Below are 26747 nucleotides of genomic sequence, written 5' to 3' on the forward strand. Positions count from 1 at the left end.
TGTTCACAAAACAAAATGACATCTTATTTTATTACACGGTTATTTGGATTCAACATCACATTCTAGTAATGTATTTACAGGCACAATCGTTTACTTTAAAAATGGTTCACTTCCATGAAACACTGCTAGTTGATCAACATCCGACACGTTCTATCTGAACAGGATTCAAGGCTTTTCAACTGCACCGCAAGCTTCGGACAACGAGACCACAAACCTGCCTCTTTGCACTCTTTATCTGTTCTAGGAATTAAAAAATCTTCTTTGCCAGTGGGAAAAAAAAATATCTGACATTTCTGAATCAACATATAACAAATATAAAAAAAAAAAACAAAACATTTATTCAAGTGTCAAAACTGCCCAGTTTGCTTCAGAACGCCCTTTACCCTGTTAACGGTGCTCCTGCGCAACTAAAACCCAAGACACAACCTGCCATCACTCCTTGAACAGTCTTTTCCATCTTCGCAACGCCAGCTTCTTTGCTACCCTCATCCGGTTTCTTCACAGTAAGACTTAAACATAGCAAATACAATGACTGGTACCGTGGAAAGAGATGCATTTAAATGGGTACTACAACGCTTCCAAATAAGCAAGCTTTCAACAGCTGTGCTCTCAACGTGCTTCGAAAGCTGCAATTGAAATACGCAAACTCTCGCACACCTTTTTTTAACGGAATTTGTCACCTGTCGTCTAGACGTCAAAGGCCGATGATACCCCCACCCCTGTTGATTTCACACACAGGCAGACGGTCGACTGGGAAGACACTTGCCATGAACCTTAAACCTCTCGAACCCGCAGTGGTCGCAAAAAGGAACGGGGCTGGGATCACATCATTCCTCGTATAAAAAATATTATATAAAAATTACAATATGGTCTATCCCACAGCACCGCTCTGATTTTGTCACTTCTGCAGAGTAAAAAGGCGGATAAACGTACTGCGCCGTCAACCGGCAAGTTTCACCCCCTCCCGAGAACCTAAAAGCAAATCGTTTCTGGCCAGGCCAAAGGCGGCAGCCGCGTGCGTGTCTGAGCGGTGGCGTTGGTGGTCAAGGCTGAGAACGGGGGAGTCGGGGGCACCTCGCTGGAAGACGGGGGCGTCAGTAATAGTCCTCCAGGTCTGCCTTCTCGCCGGAGGCCTGGTTCTGGATCTGCTGCTGTTTTCGGTACAATTCTGCCACCTGCGGGTCGAGAACGGCACAGGGTGTGGGCAACAAAAAAAAACGGGGAACGCGATCAGATAAACGTGCACTGCTCTGCTCACGAGAGCTCACGCTATGTCACAAGACTGGCACGTTCGCAGCGCGAGGGCTTGGCACCACGATGGGCGATGTCACTTCTGTAACACCCCACGGTGTTAACACAGGAAGTTTCTCTCTCTCCGCACCGCGATTGAAAAAAATACCGTGCTCCCCAAGAGAGACCGTGCAGGAACACTTCAGATCACCTGCACGTGAATATTAAAGGTCTTATTTGGGCCATTTTGCCGTTCTTCTCTTAGGCTTTAAAACAATTATTGAAAGAGTCCTAGAAAATTAAGACTCTTGGGGATTCGGGGGTTAATATTCCCCTAGGTGACTGACCTGCGCCCCGGTGGTGGCCTCTTCCGGTTTCTTGTCATCCCTGATCCGCAAGAAACGAGGGAAGCGCAGAGAGATCCCTTTATCGGAGTCCGCCTAGAGGCGTACGATAATAAACGTTGCAAGAGACACGGTTAACTTCCATTTCGAGAATCCGGCGGGCACTTTGAATCACGAATGCAAGCGAAGGATGCCGAAGGGAGACTGACCAGTCCCATTGCCGCCTTGTGAACAGGGGACAGCGACAGGTCAGCACACTTCACCTCCCACACCTGGACCGCCTCCAGCCACACGTCGGGCTCGGCCGATTGGTCCACGCGATAATAGGGGCGGGGACTGGGCAGGGTGTGGTCCTGCAACACACAACTCGGGCTTCAGCACTGCTGCACTCAATCCATAAACAAACCGTTTTCATAAGCGTGCAGGATGCTTTTGGAACGTCATGGTAATACGGAAACTGGGATCACAAAAGCACACACAAACCAGAGGAGGTAATCTGTCCCATCTCGCCCAAAAGACAACACCACACCACATGGGACACAATCCACCAGCCTTGGGCTGTTTATCTATTAGGCCACTGGGATTCTCATTCTGTCCCTCACAATCCTATACGGGATACGATTACAGGGTTGCAAGCATTTTCTACCCTTGCAGAATAAAAGCTCAAAAAGTGACAAAACACTTTACAAAAAAAAAAACAGTTGGGTCATTTTCACATGCTCTGTGGAAATTAGTTTAAATAATGAAATTTCACATGCTTCTAGACTGGCATTTTATACATCTGCTTTCTTTTGACCCCAGGGGACATTGAGAATTTTCTACCGCCATCTACTGGCAATGTATATCAATTAAGGAACCATGCAACTTTAAACCTTTAAAGCATACTTTTTTCCAAACTTTGCAACTGAGTTTCCCCTACTTGGCTAAAAGATTGGCTCTTTTACAGAGATCTTCTATTACAAAATAACACTTTCTGGTTTTCAGAACAATCCTGTTTTGGAGAATTACCTTTAGGAAGTTAAAATGCTGCTCCAAATCTTCATCTTTGAATCCCGTCCCAATCTATAAAAAGCCAGAGATTAAAACAGAGAGAGGGGTTAATACAGACACACTGACTGGACAATACAGTACATTAACACTGCACTGAGAGAGAGGGGTTAATACAGACACACTGACTGGACACTCCAGTACATTAACACTGCACTGAGAGAGAGGGGTTAATACAGACACACTGACTGGACAATACAGTACATTAACACTGCACTGAGAGAGAGGGGTTAATACAGACACACTGACTGGACACTCCAGTACATTAACACAGCACTGAGAGAGAGGGGTTAATACAGACACACTGACTGGACACTCCAGTACATTAACACTGCACTGAGAGAGAGGGGTTAATACAGACACACTGACTGGACACTCCAGTACATTAACACTGCACTGCAGCCACAGTGAGAGCTGGGAGCCCACCTTGCAGATTGACTGGTACTCCTCATTCTCCTCGTCATAACAAGCCAACAGGAACCCGCCGTAGGTCCCAGTTCTTTTCCCTTTGCCGATGTAGGCTCCGATCACAGCCAAGTCCAGCGTGTCCCCCACGCCCTCCAGGTAGTCCTTCTTCAACTGCGCAGAAGGGGACGAAAGCAAAAGGGGGGTCAAACAAGAGCCTTCCCGCACCAGTTGGACACCCTACCGACAAGATAGGGATACGGACACGGAGAACCCCAGGACGGACGTAGCCCGTTACTGGCACTACTGCCCATTATCAACCCCATCACCTCAAAAAGGGGAGGAAGTCAAACACGACCGCTACGTGCAAACCCCCAGATCAGCGAAAAAAAGAGTAAAAACCCGTGACAGGCACAGCAGGGCTTCTGAAGGCTGTCCCCGGAAGGAGAAAAGGAGATCTGAAACCCGTCCGCCCGAAGAGTGCAGGCCTTTACCTTGAGCCAGTTGTGCGACCGCTTGGCGATCTCGTACGTAGCGTCCTTCTCGAGGGTTTTCACCATCAGGCCCTCGCAGGAATCTGCACGATGGGGGACAATTTTTGCTACATGAAAGAGGCCACAAGAGGCTTCCGGAAACACGTCGCATTGGTTACAGTCTCGAGCAGCGTTTTGCCAAACGCTCGGTGTGGGCCTGGATGTCCTGCAGCCTCGCTACAGAGGTCGGCCTACTGATGGACCCAACTCAAAAAGGATCAGCAGCTTCCGGCACAGGCCAACAATAGATCCGAGGCCACCCAACCCAAGGAGGGCGGGAGCCCACAACGGGTCGCTGGCAAAACATGCGGATGCAAAAAAAACAACAAACAAACAAACAAACAAACAAACAAACAAACAAACAAACAAACAAACAAACAAACAAACAAACAAACAAACAAACAAACAAACAAACAAACAAACAAACAAACAAACAAACAAACAAACAAACGGGCTTCACTGGGAAAGCAAAGAGGGAACAACCTTTGACGGACTGCTCCAGGAATTCGGCGATGACATCGGTGTTGTCGGAGTCGAGGGAGCAGGCGAACATGAACTCCCCCTCCCGCTCTGTGAAGCTCTCCCGCAGCAGGGCGCGGCGCTTGGACAGGGGCTGGCGGACCAGCGACTGCAGGAAACACGTGCAATAATAATAATAATAATAATTGCTTACACTTATATAGCACTTTTCTGGACACTCCACTCAAAGCGCTTTACAGGTAATGGGGATCCCCTCCACCACCACCAATGTGCAGCCCCACCTGGATGATGCGACAGACTAATGAAGCCAATTCATAGATTATTAGGGGGCCATGATGGGTAAAGACCAGGGGGAAATTTGGCCAGGACGCCGGGGTGACACCCCTACTCTTTTCGAGAGACGCCCTGGGATTTTTAATGACCACAGAGAGTCAGGACCTCGGTTTTACGTCTCAACCAAAGGACGGCGCCTGTTTACAGTATAGCGTCCCCGTCGCAGAGTAATGAAGCAAATTTAAGAAGCCACAAGCCGTCAAGAAGGTGTTTCATGAAAAGAGTAGGGGTGTCACCCCAGCATCCTGGCCACATTTCCCCCTGGTCTTTACCCATCATGGCCTCCTAATAACCCCCCTCTCTGAACTGGCTTCATCACTCTGCTCTCCTCCCCACTGAGAGCTGACATATGGTGAGCGTACTGGAGCACTATGGCTGCCATCACATCATCCACGTGGGTGCTGCACCTTGGTGGTGGTAGTGGGATTTCCCATTACCTGTAAAGCGCAGCCAGTCGGACAAAAACACTTCCTTCAATTTAGCTTTGTTTTTTTTTTCTAAAACTGGAAGATATTTAGAAATAAAATCTCGGGTATGGCACTGCCATTACCTACAAAGAGATTTTAATAAATAATGCATTTTTCCCAGGCACGATGGGTTACACAACCGCGGAATGGAATGAAATGAAATGACTGAAGCATGATCAATTTTGTACATTAATTTGAAGTAGGATAATTCATTAATCTAATTAATTCATTAATTAATAAACATCAATGAAGACCACAGTTTTGTAACTGGTGGGCAAACCAAACCGGAGACAGTTCCACAGAGACAGCACGTGTTTCTCATGAGAGCTAAAATGTGTCCGTTGAATACGTGCCTTATCTAGGGCTCAGACCATGCATTTCTAGGGGCACACCCTTCTCTTACCTCTCCATTCAGATACAGCAGGTCGAAGGCGTACACGCACACTTGGACTTTGATATCGGAGGCGTCCACATCCTTAAAAAAAAAATAAAAACTCATTCTTGAAAGAGCACGCGCCCCACCTTTTCCGGAATGGGCTTGGCTGCTTTGTGGGGCCGCTCGTTTTGAACTCGAGGCTGCCCGGTGCGGACAGGTCAGTGACGTACCTTCCTCTTGCGAGTGGTCAGCACCTGGAAAGGCTGGATCTGCTTCTTCTCTCTGTCCCAGGCCACGGCCTCCGCATCCAAAATGCAGGAGCGCACCTCTTCTTTCTTCACCTGGACAGACAGACAAACATTCACAAAAGGAAGCTGACCAAGGGCGAGAGAGAGAGACGGGCAGAGAGCCACCAGGCTGACCAAGGGCGAGAGAGTGAGACGGGCAGAGAGTCACTAGGCTGACCGAGGGTGATCAAGATGGACAAAGGCACTAGGATGACACAAACCATCTGAAACTAGAAACGGAACAAGGGATGCAAGTGGATGAGAAGCTTGATACAGTGAGGACTTCTCCCATGCTCACCGGAGTCACGAGCAACTGACAGCCCTCAGGGCTGAGCAATGAAACAGCGAGTCGGGAGAAGAAACGGAAAGGAGCTCGTACCTGCGGGATTCTGGAGATGATGTCGGGGTATTTGCTGGTGTTGTTCTCTTGGTTTCGGCTGTAGATGTGAACCTCTCCGTTTTCAAGGATGTGGATCTGAAGGAAACGGGCAGCAGGGAGACACGGTCAGGGCCAGGGTTGCGGCAGCGGAGGTGAACACTTCGTCGGGCACGACCGGCGCACCCTTGAGCAAGGCCCTCCACCAGAGCGGTCCCGTCCCACAAGGCCTCCCCTGACCCTATGGCCCCACCCCCTGATCTATGACTCCACCCATCTAGTCAACCCTCTAAGCTGTGGCTCTGCCCCTTGAGCCCATCCTCCGAGCACCAGCTCCACCCGACTGGATAAAACAAGTAACACCCTGGATTCAAGTGCCAGCCAAAACATGTTCATTCTCATCAGATGACAAAGTCTGGCTGGCTACTAACGAGGGTTTTCCGATTCTCATCTAACCTCAAGCCTGGGGTCCCCCTCTTCGGGGTTTCACGGTGAGGAGGTGCGACCGTACCCCCCCCCAGGCACCTCCACGCCCCAGCTCACCTGCGCCCGTTCCCCATCGTACTTGTACTCGCAGGTGAAGGTGGCTTCGTCGAACCTCTTCATGACTTCGCCGATGCCCCTCGTGGGGTGAGCCAGCATGGGCTTCAGGGGCACCCCTGCAGGAGACCAAACGTGCATGACCCTGGTGACCCTAGGGCTGAGGAGCGGGAACAGGGCGGCCCACCAAGACACAAAGAGACTATTACAGCCGTAGGAAGAGGTCACCAGAGATACCCCCCGAGATACTGACTGCCAGGGAACGGTTAGAGCATAAGAACGGGTGGGACCAAAAGGCGGACATGCGGACCCTTTAGCCTAGCTGGTAATGGATAATCAATTGATCTGATCAGCTGTTTCTTGAAAGAAGCCAGGGTTATCAGCTCCAACGACATGCCCGGAGCTGCTTGCTCCTCACAGCCCAGCCCTTGGGGTACAGAAGTTCTCCTCCTCTTCCTGGTTTTAAAGCCATTTAAACCACACTTTCCACCTGTGCCCTCAACAGTACGCGGACAGGTTCCTTGCATCACTGTATAACCGAACAGAACGAGAAAAGACAGGATTCAAGTCTGGAAGATCCCGAAGGACATCGATTGCGTCAACCCTGGGCAGCATTTCAGTCTCAGTTGCAAATCAAACGGCCCATCTTCACAGATGGAAAACGAACGGAGAACGGGAAACATTCGTTGACATCGAGGATCCCAAAGGCAACCGAGGAAGGTGGGCGAGAGCCAAATGCGGGGCCACTTCAAGATGTGGCTGGTTGTAGATCCTAGTACTACAGGCAACTTTTCTTGTGCTCTTTATGAGTGAGGTCATCTTCTCTCCCACTGGGGAATTGAGAAGCTGCTGCTTTTCAATTCCTCAGAGGGAAAGTCAAAACGAAGATGAGAAAATAAATAACAAAACACAAGAGGCAGAGTGGCCGGAACAGGAAAGCAAAGCGTCTGGAATTCTCCCTACCAGGTGTCAACTTGCAGTGTTTCGGCAGCTCCTCGATCCCCTCTTTCAGCAAGACCGGAACGATAACGTCATAGTTGGGAAGCTCGCTGCAACGGGACGGGACGGGAAATTAGGGAATACAAATCCAAGATCCAAGCGATGTCCACCAAGGGATTCTTCACGCTGGAGGCCCAGGCATTTACAATCTGGGATTTTAAAGTAAAACTGGAGCAAATGTGTTCATTGAAGAACAAACAAAAAACCAAAGAGATGAGATAGAGGAATTCATCTATCATTTGACGTCATTTAAAGTACTACTGCCTATGGCAGTGTTTCAAGCTCTCTCCAACTGGTGCCTGAAATTTGTTCAGCCAAAACAGACAAATAGAAATCCCTGAGACATGAGAATTGCTTAACATGTTAAAGATCTGGTCTTTGAGCAATATTTCGCAAGTCACTTTGAACCCCTACTTGAACAATACAAAGTGTCTGAAAGGACGTACCAGTAAGTCTGTTTGAGGATGAGGGCTCTCTCCTCAATCCAGGCTTTCCGAGCTTCCGGGGACATTCCCTTCCCAGCATTCACCTCCTTAGGTGGGAATTCTGCACCGTGGGGTGGGTTTTGGGGGAAGCAGAGAGCAAAAACGGACGTTTCACTTGCTTGGTGTAAAACTCGGCATTCCTTTCTCCATATTAGCAATCAAATGACGCTATGCAGCAACTTTCAAGCAAAGAAGAGCCCTCAAAGACCTAAAAACAACTAAACTCTCTAAGAATAAGCTGCGCAAGACGCAGAGAACCGGCTACAATCTAGTTCCCAAATCTCACCCTGACAAAACTCAAGAAATGTTTTCACAAAACGTCTGTTCGTAATGTGATGTCAAGTGTACAAGCCCAGAGCCCAACCAGACAGGAGGGATTGAGGTTCAAAACCACAGGGGACACGCTGGTGCTGGTCTGCTCTCAGAAAAACGCCTCAATAAATCACGCCAGGGCCACCGGATCGTCAGCAGAATCAGTTCTCCACTGACCTACCCGGACAAATAAACTAATTTCTGCTCATTAATTAATTGGAGCAGCGCCAATCATATCGGGACACGTCCCGAATGGGGATCCGACTGCGCCCGCCTGGCGCGGGGCTCCCAGAGGCGGCGGGCGCGAGGGCGCCGGGGCTCACCTTGTCCCGGCGGGGTCAGGCAGACCGCCTGCGCCAGGGCAGCCAGGACCGACTGCTCCGCCAGGCCGATCCGCAGCTTCCCGCCCAGAGACCTGCGAATCAACCCGGGGAATGGTGCTCTTAGTCCCGGGCCTTCGCCCCACCCAACAGCACATCCCGAAGAAGGAAAATCCGAAGGCGGGGTTATCGGCGGCCCCGATTCCAAGCGTCGGCGGGGGAAACGGGTCGGGTTTCGGGAAACCGGGCCGGGAGAGCCTTACCGGACGATGTAACGCGCCTCGGAGAAGCGGCAGGCCACGAACAGCCCCTTGATGATGTCGATCTTTTTGTGCGTCGACTGCGGAGACGGAGGAGGTATGAGACCGGGGGCTGGCTGGGGTGGGACTGAACGCTAGCGTACTGCCCCCCCCTCCAGAAGAAGCACTCGGCCAAGATCACAGCAAAGCAGGGAGCAGCTAGTCGCCCCAGGATTTCTTTGACTCGGGAGTTGGCTTAGCCAATGTCTGCACGACCGGATAATAATTGAATAATAATAATAAAGTTTACTTATTAGAAGTAGGTGCTCAAAGTAGGCTTTACAAATAAAACGGTTATTAAGGATTACAAATGACAAAAGACAAGCAGTTAGAAGCACAGCAGAGGTTAGGCAATGGAGAAGACAGACACTAAGCGAAAGAAAGCCTTTCTAAACACCTGGGAAAGGTGGCTCTCTGATATCCTTGGGGAGAGAATGATATTAGATATCGGCCCCCTTTGCCATTGGTGGACCCCCCCGCCCCCGTCTTCTGCCCCCCCCCACTCACCGCGTTCCCCGTCATCTTGGCGATGTCCGTCAGCTTGCCGAAAACCCCCGTCGCCGTCAGCTTGGGGGGCGTGAACATCATGCGCTGGTTGCTACGGGAGCTCTCGGCCACCAATCCCAGGTCTCCCTTCTCCTGGGACTCCGCCTTGATCTTGTCCAGCTGCCGGCCTGAAAGAGCAGAAACACGGTGCTGCTGTCGGCCTCGAGATTCCTTACGGCTGTGACAGCTCCCAGGTACTGGCGGGCTACAACAGGGAACCGATAACGCGGAGAGCGACAAGTACGACCGGCGCGGACGCAGCCCGGCCCCGACGCCAACGGGATTTTGATCCTGAACGGTCTCGGAATGACTTCACACGGTTAGAGTTTCGAATGAAGAGTGGCTTAACTTTTGTGAATTTCAACGGAGATGTCCAAACTCGCATTTATGGAGAGAGCTCTGCTGGAAAAACACTGTTCGGTTTTTCATTACTCCGAGCCAGAAGGCGCAACATACTGGGGAAAACTAAGTGTCGGAGACCAAGGTGATCATTGGCATATATTCTGGAAGTGCCCTAAAATAAGGCTTTTCTGGAAGGAGTTACATGAGGCCAGGAAACTCTATTTGATAGGAATGTACCCTTTACATTTGAGGCTTTATATTTTGGTAAACTGGATTTTGATTGGAGGGGAACTGACAAATACTTGTTTGGAATCCCTATATCAGCAGGGAAGAAAGCTAAAACAAGAAAGTGGCTTCTCCTAGATTTACCAACAACAATGAATGATTTAATTGAATTAATAAAGGAAATACATATAATGGAAAAAATAACATTTTCACTAAAATTACAAATGAACAATATTTTGTCAAATATTGGTCTAGATGGGTTCAGAACATTAAACCTTTAAGGTTGGATTTTGTTGAGATACAAAATAACTGATCTCCTCCCTTTTCATATTCATAAATGTATGCATCTTCCTTCTTTTGAATGTATATAGTTTTGTTTAAAAGTTATATAATTGCAAAATACTAGGGGGAATACAGGAATAGACCATTTTTGCCTGTGATATAAGGCTGAATAATGGTGGGTTATATGTAAAATGGTTTTGTTTTGTGCTCTAAAATTAAAAATTGAAAAGAAAAGACTTCACCCAAAAACAAAAAAGGCTGCTTTAACTAATCGCAAAGAGATTGTCCCAGTTCTCTGGAGACCGGCGATTTCACAGGGACCTGGAAATCCTACTGGATCGGGGCCTCCCTAGGAGGCCTAGAGACCTCCCCTCGTCCCGTGGTGTACAGAAAGGAAACGGGGACGAGGAAAGGAAAGTTCAAAACTCCTCTAAGATCAGGAGCCAGGACGTGGTGTCATGAGTCCCGTTCTGTACCTGTTGCCTGGGCGACGGCCTTCATGAGCACGGTCTCCCCCACGCCCAGCTCCAGGCCCAGGAAGGCCGGCCCGATGCGGTTCAGACACAGGTACAGGCAGGGCAGCAGGTCCGCCGGGGTCAGAGCGATCACCGAGCGGAACAGGTTGGCCAGGGTCTCGATGTTCTTCAGCCTGCGAGGGACAAGGGGGAGATGGGAGATTGCGCACAGCTTTTAACAACTCCGAACCCAGAACTCCGAACGACTCCGAACCCAGAACTATCCCAGGAAAGCATCTGGGGAAAATGAGCGTTTGGCAGTCCGCCGGAGCTACGCAGGGGCCGAGCAGACGCCTGTCTTGGGCTGTTATCCCCACAGGTTCTGAAAGGCAGGAAAGCCCGGCCCAGCCGGAAACCCACCTGGCAGACTCCTCCTCGATCTTCTCAAAGGTCCGAGCGACAGCCAGGTACGGGACTCTGCAGGGAAAGGGCCAGAGGGGCGATTCAGAGGATCGGGAAATAATAAAGATATTTTCACGACTAGCAGCGCTACTGTTTTACTGGCCGGCGACTACTTTCAACAGACGTTGCCTTGTTTAACGTTCCCGCTTTAAAGCAAAAAAAAAAAGAAACGGGCAAGATCTGTAAGTCACCCCAGACGGCGAACGGACGCTCTCACACCACCCCAATGCGCACTCGGGCAGAAAAGCTCTGCGCGGTTTCTTAAAACGGCGCTGCCTGCGTGCACAGATGTGGGATCACATTCCCTCTCAGAACATCCCCGCAAGGAGCCCGTTCCCCCGGGATAGCACCCCCGGAAGGGGACACCCCACCTCTGTTCGTGGCTCCAGCAGGCGTCCTCCACAGGGTGGTAGTTCGACTTCGAGGGGTTGTAGTCTGAGGGGGTGCCGGCAGCCGTCTCCGACTTTGCCGGCTTGCCGAAGAAGCTACGATGAAACAGAGGGAAAGGGGCACTCAGCCGAGCTTTTACAGCTCTTAACATTTACAGGATTTTACATGACTCCTGGGGTGTGACATCATCACATATGCACGCAGGGCTAATGTGTTACTTGTTAGAAACTACTTCAGCGGACCCTGCCTTGTTCAAAGGTCCCACCTGAATCATCATCGTTCCCATCGCAGCCTGCTGGGAAAAGAAAGGGATGTGGAATGGGATCCCGACGTGCCCAACTTCCCGGCCGTGCCCGTGCTTGTCCCCATCCCCGAGTCTCACCTCCCTCCTTTGGTCTCCCTGCTCTCCGGCGGAGACGTCTGGACCGCAGGCTTCTCGCCATCCGATTTCTCCAGCTTGACGGCCGCCTTCTTGGGGGCTGTTGGAGCAACGTTGGCTGATTTGAGAAAGGAAAAGGCGGGAAGGGTCCGAGAGGGAGGGAGCGATGTGGCGGGGGCTGTGGGACCCAGGTCACTGCGCCGCGCGGCAGTGGAGGGGTGGGGGGGACTTACTGAAGAAGCTGCTGACGGCCCGGCTCTTGGCAGGTTCCACCTTCCCTGGCTCCACCGACTTCCCGGCTCCGACCTCCTCTCCCTTCTTCCCTTCTTTCTTGTCCGCCTGGGGGGACTTCACCCTGCTCGCAGCCGGTCTGGCCGACGTCTTGGTCTTGGTCTTGGCGTTGGCGTCGTCGGGCTTCTGGAGAGGGGAGGCGGCCCCTGCCTTCGGCGCAGCTGGCTTGGACGTGGCGTCCAGCCTCTTTTTCCCAGCGTCCTCGGAGGGCTCCGATTCTCTCGCCTCGCCCGGCCCCGGCTCGACCTTCATCTCGGCGATGTCTCCCGTCCCCTCCTCCGCCCCGGGCGAGGGGTCGCTTTCGGCCGCTCCGGCTGGCTGTCCCCCGACGGGCGAGCTTCCCTGCTTCTCCGAGGGGACGCCCCCGGAGTCGACTTCCATGGCTTCTCCATTCACCTTCTCTGCTTCGGGGACACACACGCATAAATGTGAACAGCCAGAAGCAAAAAGAAGCGAAGAAGAGTACCCACCCCCGAATATCAGGAAAGTGTAACCCAGAGTAGAGATTAATCACAAGAGTGGAGTTAATATCTCTCCTCTTACTGACAGTGTCCTGGGATCTGTACAGTCCAGCAGTCAGGACAGCCCTACTCTTACTGACAGTGTCCTGGGATCTGTACTGACCAGCAGTCAGGACACCCCTACTCTTACTGACAGTGTCCTGGGATCTGTACTGACCAGCAGTCAGGACACCCCTGCTCTTACTGACAGTGTCCTGGGATCTGTACTGACCAGCAGTCAGGACACCTCTACTATTACTGACAGTGTCCTGGGACCTGTACTGTCCAGCAGTCAGGACACCCCTACTCTTACTGACAGTGTCCTGGGATCTGTACTGACCAGCAGTCAGGACACCCCTACTCTTACTGACAGTGTCCTGGGATCTGTACTGACCAGCAGTCAGGACACCTCTACTCTTACTGACAGTGTCCTGGGATCTGTACTGACCAGCAGTCAGGACACCCCTACTCTTACTGACAGTGTCCTGGGACCTGTACTGACCAGCAGTTTTTCTTGACACGTTTTCCCTAATTTCTCAGTCTCATTTTCCAAAAGCAAATCCTTTCAGACTCTTACCTGGCGTCTCCCGATCCTCCAGTCGTGCTCTCTTGGGCTGGCTCTCCAACGGCCCGGCGTCTTCTGGGGGCGACGCCCGTCTCTCCTCTGTGATCTCCAGTTTCCTTTTGGGGAACTGTTTCCGGGCTGCAGAAGGAGTCAAGTTCCCGTTCATCATCATCGACATGGAAAAACACGCAGAACAGCAACACAGACACAGACAAGTAGATCTTCAAGTATTTCAGCAAACAACCAGGAGGATCCTGGTTTAAATCCCCAGATTTAAGCTGTGCCCCCCTTAATCAATTAAATTAATTAATTTCTCAGACGGGTTATTAAGTCTCAATCACAAAATAAATTCATCGATGGCATTGCTAAATTGTGAACTTTGTGAAAGTACTATAAATCGCCATGTGGTCGCAAACTGGCATTCGAGCTCCGGCCAACTGTAACTTGATTGCAGCCCTTCCTGCTCACTAGTCCCTGCAATGACTATGTACTCTCATGAATGAGTGGAGAAGTGCAGGTTGTGCAACAGACATTTCACTGCAGATAGTTTCCAATGTGATCGGCATGCAGGGTTAACAAGTATTATGAGTCTGCCAAACTATCTATGGGAACCACGCCGAAGGGTTGACCCAGCGCCGCCCCATGGGGGCGGGGCGTACCGGTGCGCCGCTTGGGGATGCCGGAGGGGGAGATGACGGCACCCTCGCTGCCGGGGGAGCCCTCGCTGCCGGAGGGGGAGCTGACGTCCGGGGCAGAATCCGTCCTGGGCTGGGGAGGGGCAGATACAGGGGTGACCTGGAGGGGAGAAAACCCAGAATAAAAGACCCTAAAAATATTGCTCCCCTAAAAATATGATGACAATTTTACCGTTACAATACAATCAAAGGGGGGCTGGAGAAAGTGTTCTAAGAATGTTTACATTTTACAGTAAATAAAAAAAGGCCAATTAAACCAATTAACTGGTCAGTTACACCAATCAATTAACTAACAGACGTGCTACAATGTACATATATCTATAACATTACATTGGGAATGTATATGTATACACACTGTGCTATAAGGACGTCTCTTAACAAATATAAAAGCAAGCAACAAATGGGCACTTCACAACATGAATGTACGCCGTTCTGGCTACCGTCAGATTGAAATTCGAACAAATATGCAAGACACGGCCTCGCTCTACTGATAAAACACAGCTGCCCCTGCTCTAAGAGCAGCCACCTGGTGCTGACGACTCAACCTCACACACGCTGCAGGTTTCACTGGATGGTTTTATTCAATGAACATGAAGCAGATGACCGCGTGGTCTGACTGACCGAGGAAGTGATCAATTAGACCCTTCAGTTAAGGGATAGCTCAGGTTGAATGGGAAACAGTGTCATCCCAAGAGGTCATGTTGCTAACTGCCTGGGGACTCGATTCTTGTATTATTCCGCTATCCAGAGCGCCTGTCAGTCTCCTGCAGTGTCTGTTCCCGACACTCTCACAGCTGGGACTGCAGGCGCAACCTCACTTAAGGGGGCAGCAGCTGTGCCCCCCAGCTGGATTTGAACTCACGGCCCCCCAGGCATGAGAGAAAAGCGGGGCGCTCACCTGCTCCGCAGCAGCCTGGGGTGCAGGAGTGGCCCCCTGGGTCTCCCCGCCACGCGGCTCGTCATCGTCGCTGTCCGCGATGCGTCGGGTTCTCTTGGCCGTCTTCTTTATGGGGGAGTCAGGCTCCGGGGTGCCGTTCTGCGGTTTCAGGGGGGACTTGGCGGGCCTGGGAGACAGAGGGAGAGGTTGAGCTGAGGATCTGGGGCTTGGGGAGCTGGGCACCCCATCATAACCCGGGGGTGATGATCTCCTTAATGATGAGCAAAGTTACTGTACAACCCAGTGAGATCGGGGTAAAAACACAGTAGAGCACAGTAAAAGCCCAGTGAGATTGGGGTAAAAACACAGTCCAGCGCAGTCCAGCCCAGTGAGATTGGGGTAAAAACACAGTACAGTACAGTAAAGCCCTGTGAGATCAGGGTAAAAACACAGTACAGCGCAGTAAAAGCCCAGTGAGATCGGGGTAAAAACACAGTACAGCACAGTAAAAGCCCAGTGAGATCGGGGTAAAAACACAGTCGAGTGCATTAAAGCCCAGTGAGACTGGGGTAAAAACACAGTCGAGTGCATTAAAGCCCAGTGAGACTGGGGTAAAAACACAGTCGAGTGCATTAAAGCCCAGTGAGACTGGGGTAAAAACACAGTCCAGTGCATTAAAGCCCAGTGAGACTGGGGTAAAAACACAGTCCAGAGCAGTACAGCCGAGTAAGATCGGGGTAAAAACACAGTACAGCCCAGTGAGATCGGGGTAAAAACACAGTACAGCACAGTAAAAGCCCAGTGAGATCGGGGTACAAACACAGTGCAGCACAGCCCAGTGAGATCAGGGTAAAAAGGCAGTAAAAGTCTTTTACTCACTCCGTCTTCTCCGCGGTCCTCGCGCTCCCCTTGGTCTTCCCGTCGCCAGCCGCCGCGGGCCGGAAGAACGAGCTGCGACAGAGAGCGCGGACTTCATTTCACACACACGCACAGCGACCAAGGTCGACACGAACCGTGTGGGCCACGGACAATAACTACAGGCGGAAGCGCCTTTAAAATCATGGGTTTTAATAAGCCAGAGATCTGATTTTATTTTCATTCGGTAAAGACGATTCAACAACATTTCTTTACCCAACACCTTTGCTTTTCCAAAACCCGCAATTTATAAATAACATCGCTCTTTACAGGTCATGGGGATCCCCTCCACCCCCACCAGTGTGTCCCCCCACCTGGGTGAAGCTCCAGTCTGCTCACACACAGCAGCTCTCAGTGGGGAGGAGAGCAGAGTGATGGAGCCAGTTCAGAGAGGGGGGTTATTAGGAGGCCATGATGGGTAAAGACCAGGGGGAAATTTGGCCAGGACACCGGGGTGACACCCCTACTCTTTTCGAGAGACACCCTGGGATTTTTAATGACCACAGAGTCATAACCTCGGTTTTACGTCTCATCCGAAGGACGGCGCCTGTTTACAGTCTAGTGTCCCTGTCACTATACTGGGGCATTAGGACCCACACAGACCGCAGGGTGAGCGCCCCCTACTGGCCCCACTAACACCTCTTCCAGCAGCAGCCTCAGCTCTCCCAGGAGTCTCCCCTCCAGGGTACTGGTCAGGCTCACACTGCTGAGCTCCAGTGGGGCTGCCAGTGCTGAGCTGCAGGGGGACATGGCTGCTGGCAAATAAATAATGCACCGGCATCACCGCGCAGCAGCTACGCGCCTGGACGCAGCTCAACGCTGCAGCAGTGAAAAAGGCGGTCAGTCCTGAACTTTAAATCGCACGGAGCATAAAACGCGGCGGCACAAATTGTTTCTCGTCTCAAGTCAGAGCCGCAGGTCGCACTGACCGGTCAACAGGTTGCCAAGCGGGGCTCTGGACACGCACACTTCCGGCTCCAGCCTCCCCTACAGTACAGTACAGTACAGCAGCCAAATAAACAGCCTACAGCAGGCCGGGCCGTGAGACTCCAGCTCATCCCGAATGCAATCGGCGATTGTAGAAGAGACCCCAAACCTGTGAAAAGACCTGCGTCTAGGACACAATCGCTGAGTACGATTCCTTGGTTTTTTTTTATTTTTAAACCACATATTTCTTTTGCAACCCGGTTAAAACGACGCGTGCTATCGTTAACACAACCGGAAAAAAATAAACCATTTCAAGGCACGCCAGCAGAGCCGTTGAACACGACGGCACATACAGATACGTGCACATCAATGCCCGATGCCCTCTCAGCCCAGGCTGCTGCAAAGTCTCTCTCTGCATGCACAAACACCCAGCAAATCGCCAGTGATGAAACTCACGCTATACTCCTCTGCATCGTCAGCTCCGGATGTCTTCAAGGCCCGGGTCCAGAATGCCAAACAGCAAATCAAATCGAAGATAACGTGTTTTTCTCTTTTTGTGTGTTTGTTTAATTAATCCAAAGTACTACCACCTTCCCGACCGCTTTCTTTCCGCGCGCTCCGACTCTAAACTGAAGCGCCAAAGTGACGTCGCCCAGCAGCTGCCGGGAAAACCCGCCCTGCAGACGAGAACCATAGACATCCCGCTCTTTGACACAGATTGAACAGAAACACCCGGAAACGCCGCACGACGTCGCCATCTTGGTGGGGGGCAGAGGTTTGTGTATCGCCGTCACGGTGCGGTCGTCGCAGAATTCTCTTCTCATTGCCCCAGGGCTTTTACTGCTTAAAGAAAAACGGCCAAACTCAGAACTGTGGATTATTTCAGCTTGACTTTATTGAACATCTTATACATGGAGAGGGGTATATGATGTTAAGTCGATGGGCAAAAGTAAATCAAACTCATATAAACTTAGAAAAAAAAATTCTCTGTACAAATCAGTCTAGACGACGATAAATTCAATTATTGAAGTAAGCCAGTCAGTTCAGCCTACTGAAAGTGGCCAGTTATGATGACTTTAACTAAGACTTTAAGAATATATTACGAAATATGAAATATGATTTCATTCTGAACAGCATCTATAAATGGGAGTAAAAAGAGAGCATGATCATTTGTATCTGTTTTCTTTTGTCAGAATCCCCATTAGTTGAAATTACAGCAGCATAATAATATAATAATATTGAATGTGAAAATAAAGAGTCACATTGCCATAAGGACAGGATATGTCTAAGTCCCCATTTCTTGACAAAATACCTTATGGTATCCTGACTCCTAAAACAGCTACAACAGTCTTTAACAGCCTAGGTAGCAATTCTCTCTATCATATTTTATGATGTTTGCACATTACTATTGGTGCACAGACATTTACAGAATTTACAGGAATTGTTTGTGTCATTTGGATTGTTTGTGTGACATGAAGCCTATGCCAAACACACACCTACTTTGGAAAAAAAACACATAAAGAATTATAATCCAAATAAAGTGAACCATTTCCTTGCATTCACAAGACAAAATGTCTTTTGGCACTAGAGGGCTGGTTTACTCACCCACTGAATTTCTTCTGACAAGCCTGTTAGTGGTGACCTGCAGCTCACTTGTAGATCTAGAGTCTAATGATCCCCATTGCTACACCAACCTGTCCACACTGACACCTGGATATCTGAGGTTCTGATCACCTCGTGATCTACTGATCAACTCCTCCACTCCCCTTTTCGCACTGACACTTGGAGATCTACAGTCTACTGATCACCTCCTCCACACTCCTGTTCACACTGACACCTGGAGATCTGAGGTTCTGAACACCTCCTGATCGACTGATCACCTGCTGATCAGCCTACTGATCTCCACTGTCTGAACTCCTCCTCTGCTCGCACTGACACCTGGAGATCTACAGTCTACTGATCACCTCCTCCACTCCCCTTTTCGCACTGACACCTGGAGGTCTACAGTGTACTGATTACCTCCTACACACTTCTGTTCACACTGACACCTGGAGGTCTGAGGTTCTGATCACCTCCTGATCTACTGATTTCCTACTGATCTCCACTGTCTGAACTCCTCCTCTGTTCACACTGACACCTGGAGATCTGAGGTTCTGAACACCTATTGATCTACTGATCACCTACTGATCTCCACAGCCTGAACTCCTCCTCTGTTCACACTGACACCTGGAGATCTGAGGTTCTGATCACTTCATGATTTACTGATCACTTACTCCGACCACTTCTGCTTTCATTGATTCAAAACAGATCTGCAGAGGGTGACTCGATCGGAGCTTTGATTGAATCCAGATTTTTGTTTCAACAAAGAAGCAAACAAAGAACAGAGAAACACAAATGCGAACCAGAAACTCTGCAAATAAAAGCGTGAACCACAACATGATGAAATGAAAATGGCACAAAGTTATATATATTTTAATTGTAGTGAAATAACATACAGAATTAGAATGGAGACACACGGAGTAGATCCAGAACATTCAACCTTTGACCCCTCCAATCTCATTCACTGCAGTGCTATAATGCTACCAGCTTTCCTGATGCTATAGTGATCCTGCTACTTAACAACTAATAACTTTGTATTGAAGTTGTTTGGGGGGATCTCAGTTTTGAGCATCTACGTGGTACTGCAGATGCTTCCAGCAGCTCACAAAGTCCAGATCCCTCCCCCGACATCCAGCAAGAGCATCTGTTTCGGAATAGCGGTCAGGGGGTTGGACGCAAGACGCGTTGGCTCATTCTGCTTGGCTGGGGGGTTCGACACCTGGGCTGAGGAGAGAGGAAGTCAGCAGGGCGGGGAGAAGACCGAGAGGGGGCTGCGCAGGTGGAGGCAGGAGGCAGATAGATGGGTGCTTAGTTGCTGTCATCCTCCCCAAACGTTCATCAAAAACCCTGTTTTAGCAGGATCGACACACTGTAGCTGCTGAGGATCTAAGTCCTGCAATGGAGTCAACTGGAGGGCCAGGGGTTGAGCAGCCCTGCTATAACTGTGTCTACAGACTATTGTTTCTTTTCTTAAAGATAAATGGGTTTGATTCGGCCACAAGTGAGGCATCTTAATTTCCAATAAGCCTTTGCTTTTTTTTCCTCAATGAGCTGTCTTCTTCCTTGTCCAGATCTGGGTCTCTCTTCTGGAAATGGGAGCTGAGGATGTCTGCTTTTTTATTTGTCGGGATGCAGGGAGTCAAAGTGCAGTCCGCAGAAGGTTGGAGATGAGTTTATTTGTGACCAAAAAAGAAGCTGTTTTTCAAGAACACCGGAAGCAAACGCACACAAGGGGTATTTTGAGCTTCATACTGTAGCGGAGCGCGTTCGGGCACTGTGACGTCATCGCCTTCCCTCGCGCAGCGCAGGGACCTCAGCCGCCTGGGCTGGGGGAGGTCTCCTTTAGCTCACGTGGCTGGTGCCCTGTTGCATTACGCCGGAGACCCAGGTTCGCACCCCAGGTGTGGTGGGACGAAACGGGTGGCGGAGGGCAGAAGCCCACGCGGAACCGCGACGGTCATGTAAATGGTCACAGCACATATTGTTTCTTTTAACAAGGGATCTGCCAAAGTCAGGTTACCTATGGTACGTGAGCGATGTCACCTCATAACAGACTCACTGTAAAAACCGCAGAGAACAAAGTATAAAACACGTTGTTCCTCAGCTAGTAATTTTTCTCCTTGCTGTTCTGCTCTGGTCTTTAAGTCACCGAGTGCTGGTGGGGGAACTGATTTCCTCCACCGTGTCCTGAATTCCAGGAGTGATCCAGAGGGTTTAATAGTCCATGTAGAGGGGTTTATGAGTGACCATTCCTTTTATGGTCCAGTGTCTATTCCTGATAACATTATCCCGGCCTTTCAGTTACTCGTGAGGTCTCGTAATGTAACAAAAGCGTTCTTTCTGGACCCTATGCAGACGACACAATCCGGGGATGAGTGAGAAAAAACACAGGGGAAAAAAAGCATGCGGGAATCGGGAATGAAAACGGGGGGCGTTTCCATGGTGCGCTTGTGTTCGGGGGAGGTGTGGCCGAGGCAAACAATCCAGAGCTGAGTCCAAAAGGGGAATCCAAGTCAGGGCAAAAGTCCAAAGCCCGACGAGATAAAACAAGAACCGGGTCAGGACCGGCATGGGAACGGGAACGGGAACAGGAACAGGAACTAAAACCTTAACGGGACCAGGCGCTTCCAGGTCCTGGACTCGCCTGGTACGGAACCCAATGCAGAGCCCGGAACAGAGTGAGCGCCTGGCTTTTAAAGGGGGCTGGAACAGGGAGCAGGTGCAGGAGATGAGTGGAAAACAAGGAAGGGCTGGAGCGTCCTTAAGAGGAGGGGTTTACGATCGTGACATGTACACTGTACCACAGCAGGCGTCTGTCTAAAACGTGCTCAGGACAGGTCAGGAGTAACGACTCCAGGTGGGAGTCTGATTTCTACCAATTTGAATGGTGAAATGAGAGAAGGATAAGTGGAGCACTTCCACAGTCTCGGATGGAGGAGGGATTTGAATTTGGCAGGGACAAGCGTTCAAATCAATCGCGTGTTAAAGACAGAAGGAATATTGTCTGTAAATCAAACTGCAACAGGGAAGCCGGTCTTCCACTGCCCCATCCTGGTCTGGTCACTCCCCTTCCGGCTCTCCTTCTTCACCGGGACCCCGCCGGCCCTCTCCTCTTCCTCCTGCTCCATCCTGCTCCTGCTGGCTGGCCAGGGGATCGGCGCGCCCGGAAAGGGCGGGCAGAAGTGCAGGCTGGGGTTGAGGGGGGGCAGGTGGGGGACGTCTGATAGGTTCAGTCCCGGAGGGGGCGGGGCCGAGATATAGGAGACACGCCCACCCGGGAGAGGGGAATGTGGGAAGGGGAGGGGCGTTGGGAGACAGCAGGGGTGCAGAAAAAACGGGTGGCGAGCCAAATGCAGAGCTGCAATTGAAGATGAATGGGATAATTCAGTATTTTATAGGTAGGATTAGACAGTTAGTATTGCAGATCTTAACCACTTAGTTACGACATACAGACACCCATTTATTTGTGCTTTTTATCGTTTTTATTTTGTTTTTTCCAGTAGTATTCAAGTGAATTCCATCCATCTTCCAACTTGGGCTCACAGGAGAGCCAGAGCCTTTCCTGGCCAGCAACGGGCGCAAGACAAGATCACAGGGCAGATATGCACACTCACACCAAGGCCAATTTTCCCAGAATCCAATTGGTTAAGTGGGTTACACCAGCATATCTTTGGCCTGTGGGAGGATCCAAAGCATCCAGAGCAAAACCCACACGAACACAGAAAGCACAAACTCCACACAGACAGCACCCCGGGTCTGGAATTGAACCCAGGGCCCCAGCGCTACAAGACAATAACGCAAACCGCTGTGCTGCTGTGCCACGCTTGCTCTCTGATGTTCTCCTGGATAATTATTAGAAACACTTACTGACGCTTGTAACTAAAAACAACACGATGAAAAGCATGCAATGGGGGGGCAGCCTGTCTTCCCTCAAGGGTGTTCATTTCTTATTGCACCTGTCGGGATCACCCGTGGTCTGGACCGATCATCTTTCCAGCCCACAGGTATGCAGCTGGACTCGAGCCAGGTGTGTAAGATACAGAGCCACAGTGAAAAGCGGATTATTTAAATTGATTGTAGTCGTCAGTGCCAAACCATTGATTGCTTTTAATCTTTGTACTGCAGATCGGTTCTCCAGACCCAAGCTAGTGACGTATCTTTATGAGGACTGGAAGTTTGGTCCAGTCCATGGCATGAGCTGTAATTTTGCAGGCTTCCCTGAGTTTGATAAATAAGGCTCTGATATCCCTCTTCACCCCTTCCCCCCACTAAACCCTATAGGTGTCCTACCTCTGTCCAGCCCTGGTGTCTTTGATATCCCCTCCACTCCACAGGTGACGTCACCAGGACACCCTGCTCTCCGAGAGCTGATCTGGTTCACCAGGGCTCTCTGGGTGAACAGCAGGTTCTGCAGGAACTGACAGATTGATATGATGATGATGAGAATAAGGGCTGATGGTTTCTCAGAGTATGTTGGCAGGCAGCACCTCCCCCTGGCCGCAGGGTGAATTGCAGTGAGAAGGAGAGACATGAAAACTACAGCCCGAGTCTGAGACATCGGTGGTGACACCAGTTACCCTGAAACTCTCCTGCTCATAAAGGAGTACCCCCTTTTAGAATCCACGCTGGGGACCGCAAAAGATGACATCAGGGCTGTGTTCTGACAACAGCTAGGGGCTGGAGGTACAGTCACAAAGGGTGGGTGTAGCGGTTCTGTAGGTGTTATGGATGTCGGGAAAGGGCATGCCGTGGAATGGCCAGGAGAGCAATAAAGACCCTATGATTAGCGGTAAAAAGGGGACAACACAGAGATTAGCCCAGGCTCAAGGGGGTCAGACAATGTCGGAATAGAAACCTATGCCCTCAGGCCACGTACAGGAGCGACCTGGTGCTAGGCGGGTCTCAGGACATCCGTACCCTCAATTCTGAGCCAGGAGCGGAGCAGACCCAGGGAGTAAATAGGCTACACAACAAGACACACCAGAAAGACATGAATAATCACAGGGAACTAGGAACAGGACAGAAGTAGGGCACCCTCTAGGAGTACAGGGCGTGACAGGACGGGTCACAAGCAGGGCAGCTTTCCCAACTTAAGAGCTCCTGGCCTGAGCGTGCAACCACTGCATTCTTATGTTGTTTGTAGTGACTATGTGTCTATGGCTCTGTCATCAAGGAAGCATAACTGAACTGCTGGAGCTTTGTATGACTCCCTGTATCAGAAGTCAGAGTGCACATTGGGCTTTCCTGTGTGTGAAGGACCAGGTGTTTGGCTGAGTCTACAGTGCTCCAATAAAGGATAGGACCATTGCTCATTCTTCACAAGGACTTTGACATATCTAAGCAGAGAGTGCTCTCCATTACTGCAGTGCTCTAGGCCAGGGGTTCTCCATCAGGGATTTTTGAGATTGTGATGGAAACGTCAGTGTCAGGTTAAATAGTCCTATTAATAAATAACTGGCTGAGTCTACAGTGCTCCAATAAAGGATAGGACCATGTAATAATGTAATAATGAGAATAAGAAAAACAACAGTAGTAATACAGTATTAATATTTTACAAAGTGAACAGAAGCATGTTAAGAGGGTTGCTGTAGCATTTATCTACATTTCTTGAAAAGTCTGATTTAGTTAAAATCCCAAGGGGGTACTCGAGGCAAATTATTTAGGTTGAAGGGGTTCGGCTGACACAAAGGTTTGGGAACCCCTGCTCTCGGCCAATGGTTCTTGATCTGGAGATCTGGGGGGACCCCCGGATGGATTCTTAGAAACCACCCAGGAGGTTCCCCAGTCAAAGCTGTTTTCTCTGTCGCCCCATGTGAAACGCAGAGTTAAATGTGCATCTATGTGTCAGTGGGAGTGCCTCAGGCAATATGTATGGTGGGCCTGCAGTTCTGGGGAGCTGGGGAGCCCCCAGTTTCAGGCAGCGAGTGGGCGCTGAGACATGAAAAACTCACTTGGTTTCGCAGGCTGGACTGAACCTGGTAGGCGCTGCTCCCACTCGAGCTTCTGGACAGAGCGCTGAGGTCCCAGCCCGGATAGTTGACCAGGATCAGCTTGGTGAAGTTGAACTTGTACGTGAAACGCTTGCCTTTGGTTTTGTGAAGGATGCGTTTGTTGTAATAGTACCTAGAAGAGAAAGAAGGAAATAAAACTCCCGTCCTTTGGCTTTGGACGAAGATCCAAGCTATTCCACCCACACACCCCTTTAGAAAAATTCAGAGCGTGTTCCCAAATCTCAAAATAAAGGTCTAGCAACAGTACAACACAAAGTTGCAACAGAGAACAGAAATATTGTGGCAAGAATAGTTTGTAGACTGCTGGGAGTGCTCTCAAAACCTTCCCAGGATGGATGGATTGGATGAATGGATGAATGGATGGGTGGATGGGTGGATGGATGAATGAAAAGATAGAGGAATGGATGGATGAATGTGTAAATGGTTGAATGGGTGGATGGATGAATGGATGAATGGGTGGGTGAATGATGAATGAATAAATCAATGGATTGAATGAATAGATGGTGGGTAGATGGATGGATGGATGAATAAATAGATGGATGGATGAATGGATGGGTGGATGGATGGATGGATGGTAAATGGATGGATGAATGGATGGGTGGGTGGATGGATGGATGGATGAATGAATAATAAATCAATGGATGATGGATGAATGGATGGGTGGATGGATGGATGGATGGATGGGTGGATGGATGAATAAATCAATGGATGGATGGTAAATGGATGGATGAATGGATGAATGAATAAATCGATGGATGGGTGGATGGATGGATGGATGGATGAATGAATAAATCAATGGATGGATGAATGGATGGGTGGATGGATGGATGGATGAATAAATCAATGGATGGATGGTAAATGGATGGATGAATGGATGAATAAATCGATGGATGGATGGATGGATGGATGAATGGATGGGTGGATGGATGAATGAATGAATGAATGAATCGATGGATGAATGGATGAATGGATGGGTGGGTGGATTTGTGAAAACAGTCACAGTGAATCATGCAACCCTGTACTGGATAAACAAGTTAGTGGCTGGAAGGACGGGAGCGCCCCCCAGTGGGCAGCCGCCTCACCGCAGCGCCCGGCTCAGCTTGTCGTAGTTCATGTGCGGCTTGCCCTTCCGCGCGCCCCACAGCCGCGCCACCTCCTCGGGGTCCCGGATGACGAACTCCCCCCACTCGCCCTGCCAGCCGATCACGGCGCCCAGGTCGTCGCGGGCCAGCAGCTCCAGGATGAAGTGCCACAGCTGGATCTGCCGGGAGCCGGGGGTCCAGTCGGGCTTGTAGGCCCACTCCGGGTACACCAGCCCTGCGGAGAGGAGGAGGGGCCGGGGTCTCAGCTCCTCCCACGGTCCCGGCCGCGTCCGTCTCCTACTGGTTCGCGCTTCCCGACCGGCTCCCAGGCCAGCTATACAGTCGCTCATCGTCACTCACGGGTAACTGTCCTCAGCTGTAGAAGATGGGAAGTTCACCCGTGCCTCTTTTCACCAATGGGATCGTGCGGAAACGTGCCACAACGCAGCCCGGGAATCGTCACCCACGTCTCGGGTAAGGAAAGCCAACTTCGAGACTACGAAGGAGCGACGCGGGGAGGAATGGCGAGACCTCCGACGAAATTAAAGGGGGGGAGAGGAAGAGGAAGGCCCTAATACGACTCGCGTCAAATTCAACTGGTCTGGGTGAGTACTGTAGCACGGAGAGACACCAGAGCCAAGTGCGTGACTCGCTCTCGGCTGTGTGCGCTAACAGCTTTTTAAGAAGATTGGTGGTTTCATCTTTATCGTGGACCCCAAAGGTATTAAAAAAATGAAAATTGTGAATGTGAAATGAAGTGCTCACTGTACAATACTGTACTTGAGTGTCTAGCTAGGTAAGCAGTGTTTCTTATTGCTAAAAACGCAAACTACAGCATGGATGTTAGTTATTGTTGTTGTTTTTTGTTTTCATGTTTTGGTGGAAAACGTACGTAAAAGTAGGGGTGATATTTTTGGGGTCCGGAGCGGATCGTAGTTGTTTTCTGTTCGGGAGTATAAACGATCTAATTTAGAACATAATTAGGTTAATCGTGTAATTGAGTTCTCAGTTATGGTCTCCAATTCTCTCAAGAGAAAGTCTCCACAAAACTCAATCATTTTTTTAATTAATAGCTAGCTCTCGATTTACACCTCGGATCTTATCTTATCTAAACCAGGGGTCTCATTTGCTGGAGGACCTAGAGTCTTCAGAGATTTTTTTTCCTCCCATTTACTACAGTACGTTATGGAGTTGTTCTATTTATTTGTTTTCTCCGTGATGGAGTTGTTCTATTTACAGTAATTATTTTCTCCGTTATGGAGTTGTTCTATTTATTTGTTTTCTCTGTTATGGAGTTGTTCTATTTAATTATTTTCTCCGTTATGGAGTTGTTCTAACTAAGCTTCGCGATTGTAACACTTCTAAACAGAC

At 50.0% G+C, this 26747-nt stretch overlaps 2 protein-coding genes across 2 annotated transcripts; both read right to left on the reverse strand.

Moving 5' to 3' along the window:
- Positions 1-2: 2 nt before the first annotated feature.
- On the reverse strand, positions 3-17344 carry lig1 (ligase I, DNA, ATP-dependent). The gene is made up of 26 exons (XM_069188428.1): positions 17141-17344; positions 15722-15793; positions 14864-15029; positions 13930-14065; positions 13283-13408; positions 12148-12609; positions 11918-12014; positions 11517-11630; positions 11104-11160; positions 10705-10877; positions 9341-9507; positions 8798-8874; positions 8538-8629; positions 7864-7963; positions 7382-7467; positions 6422-6537; positions 5882-5977; positions 5446-5556; positions 5243-5314; positions 4043-4187; positions 3521-3603; positions 3048-3200; positions 2583-2636; positions 1784-1927; positions 1578-1670; positions 3-1175 (listed from the first exon to the last, which is right to left on the reverse strand). The coding sequence occupies exons 1-26, from the start codon at positions 17155-17157 to the stop codon at positions 1095-1097; spliced, it is 3090 nt and encodes a 1029-aa protein (XP_069044529.1). The 5' UTR covers positions 17158-17344; the 3' UTR covers positions 3-1094.
- A 3950-nt stretch (positions 17345-21294) lies between these two features.
- Positions 21295-25774, reverse strand: LOC102691197 (ETS domain-containing transcription factor ERF-like). Its single transcript, XM_069188250.1, has 4 exons — positions 25377-25774; positions 24235-24406; positions 22574-22700; positions 21295-21503 (listed from the first exon to the last, which is right to left on the reverse strand). Exons 1-4 carry the CDS (start codon positions 25724-25726, stop codon positions 21295-21297), a joined length of 858 nt encoding a protein of 285 aa, XP_069044351.1. The 5' UTR covers positions 25727-25774.
- Between the last annotated feature and the right edge of the window lie 973 nt (positions 25775-26747).

Source organism: Lepisosteus oculatus, chromosome 4, assembly GCF_040954835.1.
Source record: "Lepisosteus oculatus isolate fLepOcu1 chromosome 4, fLepOcu1.hap2, whole genome shotgun sequence".
In the NCBI taxonomy this organism is placed as follows: domain Eukaryota; kingdom Metazoa; phylum Chordata; class Actinopteri; order Semionotiformes; family Lepisosteidae; genus Lepisosteus; species Lepisosteus oculatus.